This window comes from Brachypodium distachyon, chromosome 3, assembly GCF_000005505.3.
Source record: "Brachypodium distachyon strain Bd21 chromosome 3, Brachypodium_distachyon_v3.0, whole genome shotgun sequence".
Classification (NCBI taxonomy): Eukaryota; Viridiplantae; Streptophyta; class Magnoliopsida; order Poales; family Poaceae; genus Brachypodium; species Brachypodium distachyon.
In genome coordinates, this window is record NC_016133.3 from 53229599 (window position 1) to 53245328 (window position 15730).

Here is a 15730-nt window from a genome sequence, read left to right on the forward strand (position 1 = left end):
AGTCTGATCCACAGAAGATTTACCTCTTAAACCAAAGCTACTACACGGCCCACGGCCCAGTAGCTGTAGTTTACTTCCACGAATCCAGCTCTAGAATCGAAGGACACTATTAAAACATAGGGAAAATTTCACTTTTGCCCTCTAGTTTGACTTTTTGACTGCAATCCCAATTAGTCTGAACTCTAGTTTGACGGAAAAGTTGTTCCACAATTGCCCCATTTAATTTTTTTTTTGCTTGAATCTCCTTCATCCTGATAGGTAGGGCAAAAATTCTCTTCCAAAGATGCGTCGACTAGTCCAAGAATTCGTTCGAGAATGCGCAGTAAGAGTCGGATCGAACATCATGGAAGCAAGAGTTGTTGTTTTCGTGCGAACAAAAGAAAAGAAAAAAATAGTTTTGATCTTGGTTCACACATCTGCCACGAGATAGCCTATCGGTAGAGCTCAAAATTGTGACTCGGGTACCTTTGGTCCTCCTGCTTAGTTCAACTAAACGAACTAAAATTTTAAAATGACATAATTTTTTGAAAAACTAGTTCATTTGTTTTAACTAAATAGGGTCAAAGGATACCCTAAGGGTCACCATGTTGCAACTCTACCTATCGGCAAACTTGCTTACATAATACATTGAAAGATTACTTAAGTGCCCGTGCGTTGCAACAGAGAGATAGATTAATGTAGTCACCTATATATCGTGACTCTCAGGCTACCTTTTGATCCTCCAAGTTCTAATGATATCGTCAGAGGAAAACAAATAATACAACAGACACAAAAGATCAAACCGAAAATGTATGTATGGACTATTCGAGAAGATGAATAAAAAATGTATGGACTATCTTCTCGTAAATATCAACTATTTGAGGCTCATAGAGACTCTCATACGAAGATCTTGTCCCCAATGACGCTGGAGCCGTGGTGGCTGTGCACTGGTAGAACGATGACCCGTTCGCCTGGTTGAACTTGAACAGCTGACCTATCCACCCTCGCTTGATGACATCGGAGATAACTTGCTGCTGCCAGCGAATGGCTTTACAAACGGATAGATATTTTCGATGGAGATTTGATCCAATCGTTTTTTACTAGACCATCCATTGCTTTATGAACGTGCACTTTCACTTCACCTGGTTCGGTTCGACCAAGCGAGGGCAGCCCAAAAATTTCTCTTCCAAAGATACGTCGACTAATCCAAGAATTTGTCCGAGAATGCGCAGCGGTAAGAGCTCGCAACCTTTTATTTTGCGCATGAAGCCCACAACTCTTTTTTTTTCCCCGCATGAATTTGTAAAGAAAAGAGTTGTGGGTTTTATGCGCGAAAAAAAAGAAAAAGGAAATTGTGGGCCGTGGTGCATATCTTATCTCGCGCAACATAGCCTATCGGCAAATTCGCTTTACATTGAACGATAGCCTGCCGGCCTTCTCACCCTCGCGCACGGCGCACCCAATCAATTCCCCTTCCCCGTGGGCCCGTCCTTGTGTTGTGTTCCGATACGCTCGTGTCGTCTCGACGCCACGGTGGCCATCTCAGATCTGAACGCGTGACCCTCCCCCTCCATTGCTTGCAGTCCCAGAGTCCCTCGCTCCGGTCTACTCCGACGGCCGCTTCCCCCTCTTTAAACCCACAAATCCACAGCCTCAGTACAGCCCTGTTCGTCCGCAAGCGACCGACCTTGCCATGGCCTCCCCGCTCTTCCTGCTCCTCCTCCTCCTGGTGCCGCCCGTCGGCCTCCTCGCGGCGCTCGCCTTCCTGGTGCGGCCCCGGGCCGCGCGGATCCCGATCAAGGGCCGCCACGTCTTCATCACCGGCGGGTCCAGCGGCATCGGGCTCGCCATGGCCACGGCCGCCGCGCGGGAGGGGGCCAAGGTCTCCATCCTCGCGCGCAACGCCGCCCGCCTCGAGGACGCGCGCGCCGCCATCAGGGCCGCCACGGGGCACGACGTCGGGGTCCACCAGGCCGACGTGCGGGACGCCGGCGCCGTGGCGCGCGCGCTCGAGGAGGCCGGCCCTGTCGACGTGCTCGTCTGCAACCACGGGGTGTTCGTGGCGCAGGAGCTGGAGAAGCAGGACATGGAGGAGGTCAAGTGGATGGTGGACATCAACCTCATGGGCACCTTCCACCTCATCAAGGCTGCGCTCCCTGCCATGAAGGCACGCACCCGCGAGACGCGCCTCCCGGCATCCATAGCCATCATGTCGTCGCAAGCTGGCCAGGTATACAGTATAGACTGGTCTAAGCTGATCTGCTAACGATGCAGCTAAAGTGTTCGACGTATTGCTGCATTGCGGGGAGATGAATCTCTGGTGACATATTTGCTGTAGGTTGGTGTTTATGGGTACACTGCCTACTCTGCGAGCAAGTTTGCGCTAACTGGACTCGCGGAATCGCTTCAGCATGAGGTCATTTCAGACAATATTCATGTCTCGTTAATCTTCCCTCCTGACACGGAGACGCCAGGTTTTGCTGAGGGTATGTGTGGACAGTAGATGTTCAACGGATTTCTGAAATTTAGTTTCTTGTGTACTGATTTCTTTCCTGTTTGAAATTAAGATGCAATGAACCGAATGGCTAATAGATGCTAAAAATAATTAGCTCATTTCATCTCTGAAAGATTGATAGAACGAGAAGATAAATTATTGGGCAATTGAAACGCTTTCTTGGAGCCTAAAAATTTGAAAATGTCATGCACCTCACAGTTTTCTTCCCGGATCAAGTGTTTAATACAGCTGAAACCATTTGATTAGTTACATTTACTGGTATATTAGTATTGTTTAAGTGGTGAACTGGTCATTATGTAGATAGAACTTAACATGCATTTAAGTCGCGTTATTTGTTTCATTCGGTACGTGTTCCGAAGTACGAATATCAGAGCTATGTATAATTCTTGCAAACTGCAGTTGTACTGATGAAAGAAAAAAAATAGCTCTGATATTCGTTACCACCTGTAATACCATGTACATTTCATAGTTCTTAACTGCCTTCAGTTCTGAAGGCGCAATTTTTTTTTTTGAGAGAAGGTGCTCTTTTTCCCAATAAAAATACTGTCTAATATGATTGTTATATTCCAATCTGGACCAATGTACCAGCTATGCACATTAGTGTATTCAGTACAAAATCATTCTCACTCCTGATATCTCTCAAAAAGAAAATGAAAAAAAGACAGTGCCAATTCATAGATTGAAGCCAAAGGCTGTTTATTTCTCACTTTCGGTATGTCACATTAGTGTTATTCTCTTACTGCTTGCAGAGCTAAAAAAGAGGCCAGAGATTACCACTATCATAGCAGGATCATCTGGTGGAATGAAGGCTGATGCTGTTTCTAAAAAGGCTTTAAACGGCATCAAATCGGGAAGGTTTATTGTCCCCTGCAATTTTGAGGGAGCAATGTTGGCTGTGGCCACTTCTGGTCTAACCCCCCAGAGTTCCCCGCTAATGGCATTCGTGGAGGTGATCGGTGCTGGACTTATGCGGTTTGCTGCACTTTGTTTCCAGTGGAATTGGTTCTCTACCATTGAGAGCTGGTATGCCAATAAGCATGCCTGAAAACCTAATACCAATCCTGGGATCCCCAGATTTTCATAGGAGTTACAAATTACACCCAATGAATTTACCGTGTTAGTTGCCCTTGAACTGAATGTAGCATGGTGTATATCCCTGTTCCACTTTGGGATACAGTGTAGATTTCTCCCCCTCATAAGCTGGGTTATTGTTTGACCTATTAGAACACAGTATTGTCAATCCTACACAGCATATCGCACTAGACAGGAAGTTAAAAATTCTCTTCTAGTTAGGTATTTTTTTGTTTGATTCTTGTATTATTACGGTGGGGGAACAAAGATACTACCAGTGCTGATTTTTTTCAGTTCCATTTCTGTATTGAGAAAATACATCCACAGTTTGGTTTGTTTGTGGGCTTCGAAGAAATAGTAAAGGTTTTTATATGGACCGTCGAGATGGAGGTTGACGGACGAGGTTACACGAACTTACCGAAGGATTATGCAGGGGCGTACCAATCGTCCCAAATCCTAATCCAAGTCTTCGGTACTACAAGGCAAACCCCGCGGAGACGATGAGGCCCGGCCGGGTGAGGTAGAAGCGACAGAGCTTGCGGTGTTCGCCATCGTTTCACACATGGCCTCCACCTCTTACTGCGCCACTCCATCGGCATCACTCCGATGCTCTGTCACCCTCTTCCTCCCCTTCGCCTCTCCTCCTTCTGTTGTCCGCTTCGAGGCTCCCCCGCTTCTCCCCCGGCGCCTTGCCATATCCCCACCAAGAACTCGAATCCCTGCTTTAGCGTCGGCGCTGGAGTCCCTAGTGCAGGAGTCTGACGATGAGGACGAGGAAGAGGAGGACGATGATGGGCCGTTCAAGGGCGAGGCTTGGGCGGCGGCCGATGAGAGGGACGCGGTGCGGTCGCCGGAGCTGGAGGTACCCGAGCTGGAGGAGCTGCCCGAGCAGTGGCGCCGCTCCAGGATTGCCTGGCTCTGCAAGGAGCTCCCCGCCTACAAGCATTCCACCTTCACCCGCATCCTCAACGCCCAGCGCAAGTGGCTCACCCAGGACGACGCCACCTACGTCGCTGTACATTGCCTCCGCATCCGCAACAACGATGCCGCCTTCCGGGTCAGTACCCTCCCGCTCCCATCTCTCTCTCGCCCATAACATGTTCGACCGATTGTCCCGTTAGACATGTTCATATTGTTTCTGGCTCATGGACTGTTCGATGTGTTGTATTGCAAATAAATACGGAATGGGTTGATAGTTCATACTCGTTTCTTGTTTTCAGGTGTTTAGCTGGATGGAAAAGCAACAATGGTACCGCTTCAACTTTGCGCTTGCCACCAGGGTGGCAGATTTTCTTGGCAGAGAAGGCAAGGTTGAGAAATGTCGGGAGATGTTTGAGGCGATGGTCAAGCAGGGACGTGTGCCTGCCGAGTCCACCTTCCACATACTAACCGTTGCATACCTCAGTATGCCCAAGGGACGTTGCCTTGAACATGCTTGCACTATCTACAACCAGATGATACAGATGGGCGGCTACAAGCCTCGCCTCAGCCTTCACAACTCCTTGTTCCGTGCACTTGTTAGTAAGACAGGAGGGGCAGCGAAGCACAACCTCAGACAGGCTGAGTTTGTTTACCACAATCTGGTCACCACCAATCTTGAGGTGCACAAGGAGGTCTATGCTGGGCTCATCTGGCTTCACAGCTATCAAGATGTCATTGATAGAGATAGGATCATAGCTCTTAGGAAGGAGATGAAGCAAGCTGGCTTTGATGAGAGTCTTGATGTGCTGGTGTCAGTGATGAGGGCCTTCTCCAAGGAAGGGAGGGTTGAAGAAACAGAGGAAACATGGCATAAAGTTATTCAGAGGGGTTCAGAGCGTCCCGCACAGGCCTATGTCTGCCAAATGGAGGCTTATGCACGAGCTGGTGAGCCTATGAAATCCCTGGATATATTCAAGGAAATGAAGAGGCAAAGTATATCCCCAAATGTCGCTACATATCATAAGATAATTGAGATAATGGCAAATGCTAAGGAGGTAGATCTTGCAGAGCAACTTATGAATGAATTTGCTGAGAGCGATATGAAGCATCTGATGCCGGCATTTCTTGGCCTGATGTACATGTACCTGGACCTCGATATGCATGAGAAATTAGAAGTAACATTCTCAAAATGCCTTGCTAGGTGCCGCCCAAATAGAATCATGTACACCATTTATCTGGAATCAGTGGTAAGGGTTGGGAATGTCGAGAAGGCTGAGGAGGTCTTTGGTGAAATGCACAAAAATGGGACGATAGGTACCAATGTGAAGTCTTGCAACATCATGCTAAGAGGTTATATTTATGCAGAAGACTATCAGAAAGCTGAAAAGGTTTATGATATGATGTGTAAAAAGAAGTACGATATACAGGATGATTTGTTGGAAAAACTTCAAACTGGTCGCCGTCTTGGCAAGAAAGTCGTTGTTAAGCCAAAACCTGTCAGCATGAAGTTGGATCTAGAGCAGCGTGAGATTTTGATTGGTTTGCTTCTGGGAGGCACACAAATTGAATCTCATGCACAGAGAGGCGTCCATATCGTCCATTTTTTGTTCCAGGAAGATTCCGATGCCCATTCAGTTTTAAGGGTGCACATTCATGAACGTTTCTTTGAATGGTTGACTTCAGCGAGCAGATCATTCGATGATGAGAGCAAGATACCTTATCAGTTTTCAACCATACCTCATTTACATTTCGGTTTCTTTGCAGATCAGTTCTTTCTGAAAGGCCAGCCTGTTCTCCCAAAGCTTGTGCATAGGTGGTTGTCTGCACGTGTTCTAGCTTATTGGTTCATGTTTGGAGGCTTCAAACTCCCATCAGGTGATATTGTTCTTAAGCTTAGTGGTGGAACAAGTGAGGGTGTTGAAAGAATTGTCAACTCCTTGCATGCACAGTCCTTGCCAAGTAAAGTGAAGAGGAAGGGGAAATTTTTCTGGATAGGCTTTCAAGGGACCAATTCTGATTCTTTCTGGAAAGTAATAGAACCTTATGTATTGGATGGTTTCTTGGGTTTTGCAACACAGGAAAGTGGCAGCACTGGTTCAGTTTATGACCAAGACACTGATACTGATGGTGATGATGGTGATACTCAGAGGCAAGAAAGTGAAGAGTGAATAGTCTGGAGTAGTGAGACGTCCGGTGAATTTGGGGTACTGCTGTATTTTGCTTGTTTGGTGAATAGAACTTGAAAAGTCACCAAGTTGTGATTTTGCTCGTGAGGTTAATATCTGCCAAACTTGTTTGCCCTTTATGGTGATGGCCTGTGATCGCTGTGAACTGACAACGCTTCTTTCGTGTTTCATTTTCAGTTGAAGAAGGAACTGGGGCGCTGCCCTTTGCTTCTAGAAGTGAAGACTTGAGACAATGTTCAGGAATTTGTTTATGACATCTGAAATAGTACATCAAAAGGAACACAACTGCACAGGCCTACAGATTGTATCGGGGTACTGTAACGTATACCTTTCCTTTCATGCGCACTATCCTCCTAAGTACTAACATGTTTACATGTACTGATCTACGATTCGACCATTTGCATTTGATTTTGTTAATGGCAATACATCAAACTTGTACACTGGAGACTAGACAGTACTAGGCAGAAAAAAATTACAAGGACCCTACAGATTCGCAAGATTACTCACCCCCTATCTCTTAGGACATGATATGTGGTACTCTCCCCAATCAAGAATATGTTTTGAGCCAGGTCGAGTTGAAAACTGAGACACTTATTTTGAGTAGCTATATTTTCATTTCCAAATTCTTATTTTATTGGCGAAATGTTTTATCTACTTTTGTTAATGGCAATACTTAGCAATCTGTAAAACATATGTTTGCTCCATGAATTCTAGTAGAAAAAACAACTACCTTTCCACAATGAACCAGATATACAAAAAGAGCTTAACATTCCTACAGATTAACCTAAGCTCGATTGCTCAGACAAAGACACAATAAACAAAGAATTTCTACTGACCTAACACCGGGATAACAACAACATGCTACTAGTAACCCCTTTGGTTGATTAGCGACCCTCGAGGTCATCTCTTCCCACAAAGGCTACAAGTCATCGCGCAAGAGTCTATTCAACAAAGTGTTGAGCAGCGCGTCCCTCCTCTCGGCCCTGGCCTCGTCCCTGACCCTCCTCTGCTCCTCCCGCTCCATCCACGCCCGCTCCAGCATCAGCCTCTCCCGCTCCAGCCTCTGCATCTCCTGCCGCCACTGCCGCTCGAACGCCAGCCGCTCCTGCGCGTACCTCGCCGTCGCCTCCTGCCTCTGCTCGTCCAGCCGCCGCTGCTGCTCCAGGAAATCCTGCAGCACGCCACGGATGGAGGAGGCTGCCGAGCCGCCGCCCGGCTTCGGCTTCTGCGAGTCCTTCATCTTCCTGCTGGCTCGCACATAGAGCTTTGTTGCGTGAGGCGGCGCTCACAACCATCTCGGCTGGGCCGGAGGCTGCGTGCGGGGTTGATAAAGGAAACGCGTACGCGGCAACGCGTGTTGGCGTTGGTGTGTGTGTGGAAGGAGTCGCCGGGGGCCACAGCTGCATCAGGCGGCAGCAGCAGCCATTTGGTTCTTGGTGCGTACAGTAGCTAGGGCCTAGGAGCAATTCTTTACGACGCTTCTGGATCGACCGATCTCACCCCCATCACTCGGCCGGTTCATTCTTCGCGGATTTCACACCCACCGGCTCGTGGGAACGGCTTTGCTCCTGTCCACACTGGCGACGCCACGTCAGCCTGCCTCTTCCAAGAGTTTTCTTGACGTATGGCGGAATATATGGGCCGGACGGAGCCTCGTACTAGCTTATTTCGTCAGGTGCTGCTTCTTTATGTTCGAGTGCTTTGCTTGGATCGGTGTCTATTGACTACCGCGACCGGGGTTTTCTCTTGGATGGCGATGACGTGCACGCACGCGCGACCTGTGTGTGCCCCTCGTCCGGCACCGTCGTTGTCAAGCTAGAACGCGCCGCCCGGCCGTTCTTCTCTATCCTGTCGCGTCCCAGACAGGGCAAGACAAGCGGCTCGCAGGATAATGTTGACATGCAGCGGTCAGGTTGGTCTAGTGTTTGATTTTTTTGGCCATCGGTGGTCACACTCTGTAGAGGCATCGCGCGCCGGAAAGTGCCGTGGCCCGTGCCCACGCTGATTCGGGCCCGAGCAAGCTTGTGCCGGAAAAGATTCACATGCACCCTAGTTACAGTCTGACCAGGCAGAGGTTTGGTCTCTGGAGGGTGAAAGCCAGGCCAAAATGCAAGCCTTTTGTATGTTTCTTTTTTGCGGGTAAAAAACCTTCATTAATCACAAATAGAGTTACAATCCCGCAAAGCGTCTGAAACAAAACTTGGTTTTTCACCGTGCCAGCACATAGCGCAGTTCTGGTTTCTAGCATCATTTGCTAAACAGTCACTAAGAGTGTTTTGATCATGAGAGCATTTTTGAAGCTGTATGTTTCACATCACATGGATTGGGAATTTGTGCTTTGATCCACATGGGGATAAAGCAAATTGATGAATTTGGCAAGATGCTTTTTGCGGTACTTTAAAAAAGAGTATTATGGTCAGTTCTGCTTAGTGAAAATACACACTCCACCCATTCAACACAAGCCCCTATGAGAACCCATCTCTTGTCTGGGCTCAAGTTGGATGGCAATGGGCACCAGCGCCCACAAACCCAAGAGGTCTAGATCCGATTAGCATGTGGGTTTAGTAAGAAAAAATAACCGTGGGTCCGCGAATGGTAGAAGTGTTACTTGCTTCCTTGTCTCCTTGTACAATCTTCTTCTCCTTGTACAATCTTCTGGACGAGCATATTTTTGGGGCCGAGGTACATTGGAGAGCAGGGGATAGCAGCTGACGGGAGAGGAGCTCTCGGACGAGTAGTCGAGGGAAACCTATGGGAGAGGAGGAGATCTTGTCAGGGGCGCCAACACCGGGGAGCAGTGCTGCTGTGTTGGTGCTGGACACTGGTAGCAGGAGCCAGAGAAGGGAGGGAGAGAGGAGAAAAACCAGAAGCGACGACGGAGGAGAATCCGGCTGCCGCAGTGCTGCATCCGGCAGCAGCGGTGAAACGGAAGAGAGAAGGACACGGGAAACCTGATCGTTGCAGGGGGCGGGGGAGAAAGAAGACGCGGGAATGGTTTTGAGGCGGGGGCAGTCCAAGTCCATTTGGGCCGACATGCACGGCCAAGTGGCCGAAAAATCGGTTGTTGGGTCGAAAAGTTGGTTGTCGAACTGAAAAATAATAATACATATTTCACCCTCAAATGTGACCCTATAGCCGGATAACCCTCCGAACTGCAAAATCGGTTATTTAGACTCCTGAATTCCGTAATACCATTTAAATCACACCCCTTAGCGGTTTTGGGACTGACGTGGCACATTTGGGGCGGTTTAAAGGCTGAGTAGGCAAAGTTGACTCTTGTTTGACCGATGACGTGGCACACGAAGTTGAAGATGGTGCTCTGGCCGGACAGGCGGGCGAAGTTTGCGCGGAACGGGAGCCACGCGGAGGCGTCGCTCCAGGCGAAGGTCTTGTCCCAGAAGTAGGCGATGAGAGGGGCGCCTGCCTTGGTGTGCTGCAACGCGAGCTCCGAAGCGTCCGCGGCGTCGAACACCTGCGCGGGCCACCAAGGGTGGCTGCGCACCTTGCACCACACCATCTTCGGCGGCACGAACTCACCCTCATGCTGGAAAGCGCAGTCGTAGCGCGCGAGAGAGCCGCCGTCGTCCTCCGCCTCGTCGCCGCCCCCTTCCTTGTGCTGCTACTGCTGCAGCTTGGGTCGGCCACGACGAGGGCTCCTGAGAACCTCCTCGACATCCGGGCGCATGACGTGGAGGCGCGAGGGGCGTGCGGGGGTGGCGTCCTTGTTGTCCCCATGAGCCTTCTTGGAAGCTTTGGAGCGTGTGGCCATGGCGCTGGCTAGGCACGAGGCAACACGAGAGGGAAAGGGTTAGGTCAGGGCTCTCGCTGGGGTCTGTTTGGGACCAAGAAAACAAGGAGAGAAAGAGAATGGCGGACCGGAGACTCGGGGAGCTTACAGCTGAGGACGCGCTTGCTTCCCGGACGGGCTCGAGGTCGTCGGAGATGGGGAGTCGAGTGGGGAATTGGAGGAGGAGAATGGGTTGTGTTGTGTGGGGAGGAGAAGATGGCGCGGTTTTGAGAATTCTGGTTAAGACGGTAGACGCCGTCGTCGTAGATGCGGGCATGGTCGGGGAGAGCCAGCGCGAGCTCGCAGAACAAGAGTCAACTTTGCCTACTCAGCTTCTGAACCGCCCCAAATGTGCCACGTCAGCCTCAAAACCGTTAAGGGGTGTGATTTAAATGGTATTGTGGAATTCAGGAGTCTAAATAGCCGGTTTTGCAGTTCGGAGGTATCCGGCTATAGGGTCACATTTGAAGGTGAAATATGGACTTATTTCAACCGGAAAATCGCCATGGCGTTTAATGCAACCGATATGAACTAATCTTGGCGCTGCACTGCTCGACAATTAACCGTCCGATTCAGACGATTTCTTGACCGGTGCATTACATTATTTGCATCTGATTGTTTTTCAACTGCAAATACTCCCTTCTTCAGAGTTTATAAGGTCCCTGCGTATTCCTAGATCACCGGTTCGACTAACAAAATATAAGTTACATAACAAAAAAATACCCCTGTGTTAAAACATTAAAATGTTTAAGTTATATAAGGTCTATATTGGAGTAAAAAAAATCTTTCGAATACTCTTTTTTGAGAGGACGAATACCAGGGCCTTCTCGGTGTGCTGATTTGCCTCTCTTCAGGAAGGTTGGGCTAAACTCTGACAGTTAATTAACTTGGGCCAATATACCAAGGCCCAACCTCGAACTGGGTGGCCCACAACCAGATGTGTGGTTTCCTCTCTGCAAACCAAGGGGAGAATTCGCTCATTAAAAAAACCAAGGGGAGAAAAACCCCTACAACAAAAACAAGGGGAGAAAGATACTACTCCCATCACGGAGGGAGTACTATACATCGCGGAAACCAGGCAACCAGCGGACGTTTCTGTGAGGCGATCGAGCTAAATGCTGAAGAATAAATTACTCTATCCCAATGGCGTCGGATGCCATCGCATTCGCATTGTTCCTATGCAGACGTACAATACTCGAGAGGCATTGTCGTCGTCGTCTTGAGATTCACGTGACGTCGTAGCACAGGACAACCCATTCATCGCAGGATCAGCAAAATGCCGCCACTGGTAGGTAGGTAGGCTTTGTTCCTTCCAGCTTGATCTTCAAAAAAGGGTCGTTCCAAGTTGAGCTATACAGTAGTATCAAGCAGAGATCCTAGATTCGACAGGTGTCCTTTCCAGCATTTCAGAAGCAGGAAACTGGTCTCTCCTCCCATTAATTTTCACCAAAGAAAATGGCAAAATTGCATGTGCGTTCCATTGGACCATTTTACTCAGCGAGGACTGAGAACGACTTGTGCAGAACAGCAGAAATGGAGAGACTAGCCCAACAAGGCCGGTCGCTTTGACGCCTGTCTACGTGCAGTGCAGGCTGGGGCTGGCTGGCCGTCCGCAGTGCGCCAGAGCTTTTAGTCCCCGTCCCCGTCATTCAATTCGGACCCCCTCGTACGTCACCGTATAGAGTAGATGCCAGTCGTTGCACGCAGCAGCAGGAAGGCAGGCGCGTTGCGTCGGCGTTGGGACAGGAGCAAACAAAGGGATTATTGAATCAACGACGTTTGCTCCGGTTCCATAGCCGTAGCTCCACGGGAAAAGCTGGGAGAGAAGCACGAGAGGCGAGATTTTCTCCACGCCTTCCTTTCCCTACCAGGTTCGTTCCCGTCTCCCTCTCCTTATTAAGTCCTGCCATGGGCTGTGTGTTCCTTGTATTATGTGCTCCAGTTTCATGCTGCAGCTCTTGCTTCCCAGCTTCTTCGTATCAGGATGGCGAATGATGGAAGCAAGCTCCGTCTCTGGTGCTCGGCCTTTGCCTGCGCGCTGGCGTTTCTCGGGGCGGACGGCTTTTTCGTGGACATCACCTACGTCGACAGCGCGGTGGCCAAAGGAGCAGGTCAGGGACATCAGTGCTGCTACTAGACTAGAGTGAACCTTCTCTCGGCCTCTCTCTGTTTCACGCTTCATCCTTGGCTTTCTTCAGTAAAATCAATCTAGTTTAACGTTTTGCTTCTCTGATTCAGTGTGTCTGGATGGGAGCGCCCCGGCGTATCATCTCGCCCGAGGCTTCGGCTCCGGGGTGGACAGCTGGTTGGTTCATTTCGAGGTCAGTTCAGTTAATATACTTGTCGCTTTATGGTACTGTGGCATGGATTTCTAAGGAATGTTCAGTCCAATTCTGTGTGCGAATGGTGGCAGGGAGGAGGATGGTGCAGCAATGTGACGACATGCCTGGAGCGGAAGAACACCCGGTTAGGGTCATCCAAGGAGATGGCCAAGCAGGTTGCTTTCTCTGGGATTTTGAGCAACACCCCAGATCACAACCCAGGTACAAATCTTTTCGTAGGTTTCTAGCAATGCAGGATTCAGACTGTCCAGGCTCCATGTAAAATTCTCGTTATGCTTAATATGTGTGCAATTTGCCAAATCCCAGACTTCTACAATTGGAACAAGGTTCGGGTTCGGTACTGCGATGGCTCCTCTTTCACCGGAGATAAGGAAGAAGTTGATCCTGTGAGCCCATACTCCATGCTTTCTTGATCCTTTTTCTTTCTACCGGTGCAGACATTCATTTAGAGTACCGTCCCGCATTGAGGTTTTGTTTAATTCTGTAATCTGGACAGACGACAAAGCTGCACTACAGAGGTGCGAGGGTGTGGCAAGCAGTGATGGAGGACCTGCTCGCAAAAGGAATGGACAGAGCTGAAAATGTATGTATTCTTATCTGCATTATGACCCACAAGTACAAGGGATCCAATTTTGGCAGCATCTAATTTCATTTTTGGAGGACGTGGCAGGCTTTGATATCGGGATGCTCTGCCGGTGGATTAACTTCCGTACTACATTGTGACAGATTCCGTGATCGTATGCCAGTGGAGGCCAATGTTAAATGTCTTTCTGATGCTGGTTTCTTCATCGACGTGTAAGACAATTCTAGTGCTAGATGCTAGTAGTTCACAGAAACAGAAAAAAACGTGCTATCTGATTTTGCCACTTTCAAGATATACTTGTAGGCATTGCAGTACATCGCCTTTCTGAATTGAGTTGCTTGTCTAACAACTTCCATCTTTGCTCTTACAGGAAGGATATTGCTGGAGAGAAGCATGCTGCTGACTTTTTCAACGATGTAGTCACAACACATGTATGCACATTTAATTGCTCTTTCTACCTGGTTATATTGAGATTATGTCAATAATCGATCAAGACTGATGCCTAAAATTTATTCTCTATCTATGTACAGAAGAAATTTTGAGTTTGACTAGAATTTCAACAGTGTTGCAAAAATGCATTTACCTATACGTATGTTTTTTTTCGGATGCTAGACGTATGTTCTTTTCCCTTGTACTCTCTCCGTCCCATATTAAGTGACTCAAATTTTCCCAAATACGAATGTATCTATGCCTAAAAAGCGTCTAGATACATGTAATATTAAGTCACTTATTAAGTCACTTAACATGAGACGGAGGGAGTATCTAACTGTATTGTGTACAAATGCCATAGGGTTCAGCCAAGAATTTACCATCTTCCTGCACTTCCAAGTTGCCTCCAGGCATGGTAAGATGTAAATGCAAGCAGAGTTACAGTGCACACATAGACATCAGATTGTACACTCCCTTACCAAAACAGGTTGCTTGAATGCAGTGCCTTTTTCCTCAGAATGAGGTGAAACAGATTCAGACACCTTTGTTCATCCTAAATGCAGCATATGATTCATGGCAGGTCATCATCTGATAAGACCATTTCCGTCTGCAATATGCTTCATACTAACATCCTTCAAGGCATTAATTTAGTTTCCTCGTGTGCTACAGGTAAGGAACATTTTGGTGCCAGGAGGTTCTGATCCTCATTGGCGAAGCTGCAAGCACGACATAAATCAATGTTCAGAGAAGCAACTTAAGACCTTACAGGGTAAGTGCTACCGTGTTTTACTGACCGGTCAACTGGGAACCTGTTTTTCGTACATTTTATCAACACGTGACGCGCGATGGCAGGATTCAGGGACGATTTTCTGAAAGCACTGGAAGAACAAGGGAGCTCTTCCAGCAGAGGGTTGTTCATAAACTCATGCTTTGCGCACTGCCAGTCGGAGATACAGGAGATATGGTTTGCGCCCGATTCCCCAGTACTCGGAAACAAAGTAAGTAAAACCCTTGAATCCATGAGTGTTTGCGTCAAAGTTCCCATGGCTAGAGCCGGCTACCTGCTGTTGACCTGACGAGAGCTTCTCTCCCTCTCTTCTCGTTGCAGAAAATAGCAAATGCAATTGGGGACTGGTTCTATGACCGCAGTCCGTTTCAGGAGATTGACTGCCCTTATCCTTGTGATTCAAGTTGCCATGTCTTCAAGAATTCCTCGGAGACATAGCAGCTAGCATCGCTTCATGTTATACTATCCCCATTGATCACAATTTATTGTTTGCTACGTTTGATGCACCGCCACTAGTGATCTGCGTTTGCAACTTGCAAGAGGACACGGCGTGGGCGCGTGGCAACCATTAAATTTTGTATTACAGGAATAAAGCTATTAATCAGCGTTTTTCTGATATCCGCGTAAATCCACGCTGAGCTTAGGGCATGTACAATGGTTGATAAGACTGTCTTATCTTAAGTGTTCCACGTCATTTAGAAAAGACAACAAAGTATGTTGTGCAATGGGTTTATCTCTTAATATTATATCTTAAAATTAATGCTTAGATGAATAAAATCAACTAAATAAATCCTAAGAAAAGGTGAAATCTAGTACAATGAGAAAATTGCCTTATCTTTACCTTATCATTCTTGTGAAGAGTTCATCTTTAATTAAGAGAAAGCTCGTGCCTTTTCTTCGTTTCTCTCTTACACATCAGATTTTATCCTGTGTGGCACCGTTAAGAGAAGGCTGACGTCATCCCATTGTACACGCCCTTAGCCAGCTAAGGTTAATGCGTCGGACATTTTTTTACAGTGTGTTGATCCTATAGGTCAGGCTGCATGCCTACGAAGCTCCTAACTAACTACGAGTTTGGTGTGTGCACGGCTGAAATTAGGAATAAATTTGATGCACCGAAAGGCCTGAAT

At 48.0% G+C, this 15730-nt stretch overlaps 4 protein-coding genes across 8 annotated transcripts; 3 read left to right on the forward strand and 1 right to left on the reverse strand.

The window, feature by feature from the left end:
- Positions 1–1483: 1483 nt before the first annotated feature.
- Positions 1484–3883, forward strand: LOC100842960 (3-dehydrosphinganine reductase TSC10A). The gene is made up of 3 exons (XM_003570126.4): positions 1484–2209; positions 2318–2465; positions 3244–3883. Exons 1-3 carry the CDS (start codon positions 1673–1675, stop codon positions 3537–3539), a joined length of 981 nt encoding a protein of 326 aa, XP_003570174.1. The 5' UTR covers positions 1484–1672; the 3' UTR covers positions 3540–3883.
- A 103-nt stretch (positions 3884–3986) lies between these two features.
- Positions 3987–7174, forward strand: LOC100843266 (pentatricopeptide repeat-containing protein OTP51, chloroplastic). Its single transcript, XM_003570127.4, has 3 exons — positions 3987–4622; positions 4786–6760; positions 6850–7174. The coding sequence occupies exons 1-2, from the start codon at positions 4128–4130 to the stop codon at positions 6652–6654; spliced, it is 2364 nt and encodes a 787-aa protein (XP_003570175.1). The 5' UTR covers positions 3987–4127; the 3' UTR covers positions 6655–6760; positions 6850–7174.
- Positions 7175–7352: 178 nt separating this feature from the next.
- Positions 7353–8327, reverse strand: LOC100843566 (trihelix transcription factor GT-3b). The gene has a single exon (XM_003570128.4). It carries the CDS (start codon positions 7910–7912, stop codon positions 7592–7594), a length of 321 nt encoding a protein of 106 aa, XP_003570176.1. The 5' UTR covers positions 7913–8327; the 3' UTR covers positions 7353–7591.
- A 3791-nt stretch (positions 8328–12118) lies between these two features.
- LOC100843877 (pectin acetylesterase 8) lies at positions 12119–15294 on the forward strand. 5 transcript variants are annotated; one of them, XM_024461342.1, is made up of 13 exons: positions 12119–12330; positions 12429–12570; positions 12698–12780; positions 12873–13002; positions 13108–13187; positions 13298–13384; positions 13472–13596; positions 13755–13815; positions 14175–14228; positions 14316–14393; positions 14483–14582; positions 14666–14815; positions 14922–15294. In XM_024461342.1, exons 2-13 carry the CDS (start codon positions 12444–12446, stop codon positions 14954–14956), a joined length of 1110 nt encoding a protein of 369 aa, XP_024317110.1. In that variant the 5' UTR covers positions 12119–12330; positions 12429–12443; the 3' UTR covers positions 14957–15294. The 5 variants fall into 5 exon arrangements, with proteins under 5 accessions (XP_024317110.1, XP_010235851.1, XP_024317109.1 ...); XM_010237549.3 differs by having other exon boundaries at positions 12122–12330; positions 12415–12570; positions 14666–14811; XM_024461341.1 differs by having other exon boundaries at positions 12122–12330; positions 12443–12570; positions 14666–14811.
- The last annotated feature ends 436 nt before the right edge of the window (positions 15295–15730 follow it).

What these genes read in the sequence shown, in the direction of transcription:
- LOC100843266 (XM_003570127.4), top strand. Translation starts at nt 4,128, where the DNA reads ATGGCCTCCACCTCTTACTGCGCCACTCCATCGGCATCACTCCGATGC. An exon ending in ACAACGATGCCGCCTTCCGG is followed by an intron (nt 4,623 to 4,785) that starts GTCAGTACCCTC and finishes TCTTGTTTTCAG; the next exon opens with GTGTTTAGCTGGATGGAAAA.
- LOC100843877 (XM_010237549.3), top strand. Translation starts at nt 12,444, where the DNA reads ATGGCGAATGATGGAAGCAAGCTCCGTCTCTGGTGCTCGGCCTTTGCC. An exon ending in ATAAGGAAGAAGTTGATCCT is followed by an intron (nt 13,188 to 13,297) that starts GTGAGCCCATAC and finishes TAATCTGGACAG; the next exon opens with ACGACAAAGCTGCACTACAG. An exon ending in CCCCAGTACTCGGAAACAAA is followed by an intron (nt 14,812 to 14,921) that starts GTAAGTAAAACC and finishes TTCTCGTTGCAG; the next exon opens with AAAATAGCAAATGCAATTGG.
- LOC100843566 (XM_003570128.4), bottom strand. Translation starts at nt 7,912, where the DNA reads ATGAAGGACTCGCAGAAGCCGAAGCCGGGCGGCGGCTCGGCAGCCTCC.
- LOC100842960 (XM_003570126.4), top strand. Translation starts at nt 1,673, where the DNA reads ATGGCCTCCCCGCTCTTCCTGCTCCTCCTCCTCCTGGTGCCGCCCGTC. An exon ending in TGTCGTCGCAAGCTGGCCAG is followed by an intron (nt 2,210 to 2,317) that starts GTATACAGTATA and finishes TATTTGCTGTAG; the next exon opens with GTTGGTGTTTATGGGTACAC. An exon ending in GACGCCAGGTTTTGCTGAGG is followed by an intron (nt 2,466 to 3,243) that starts GTATGTGTGGAC and finishes TACTGCTTGCAG; the next exon opens with AGCTAAAAAAGAGGCCAGAG.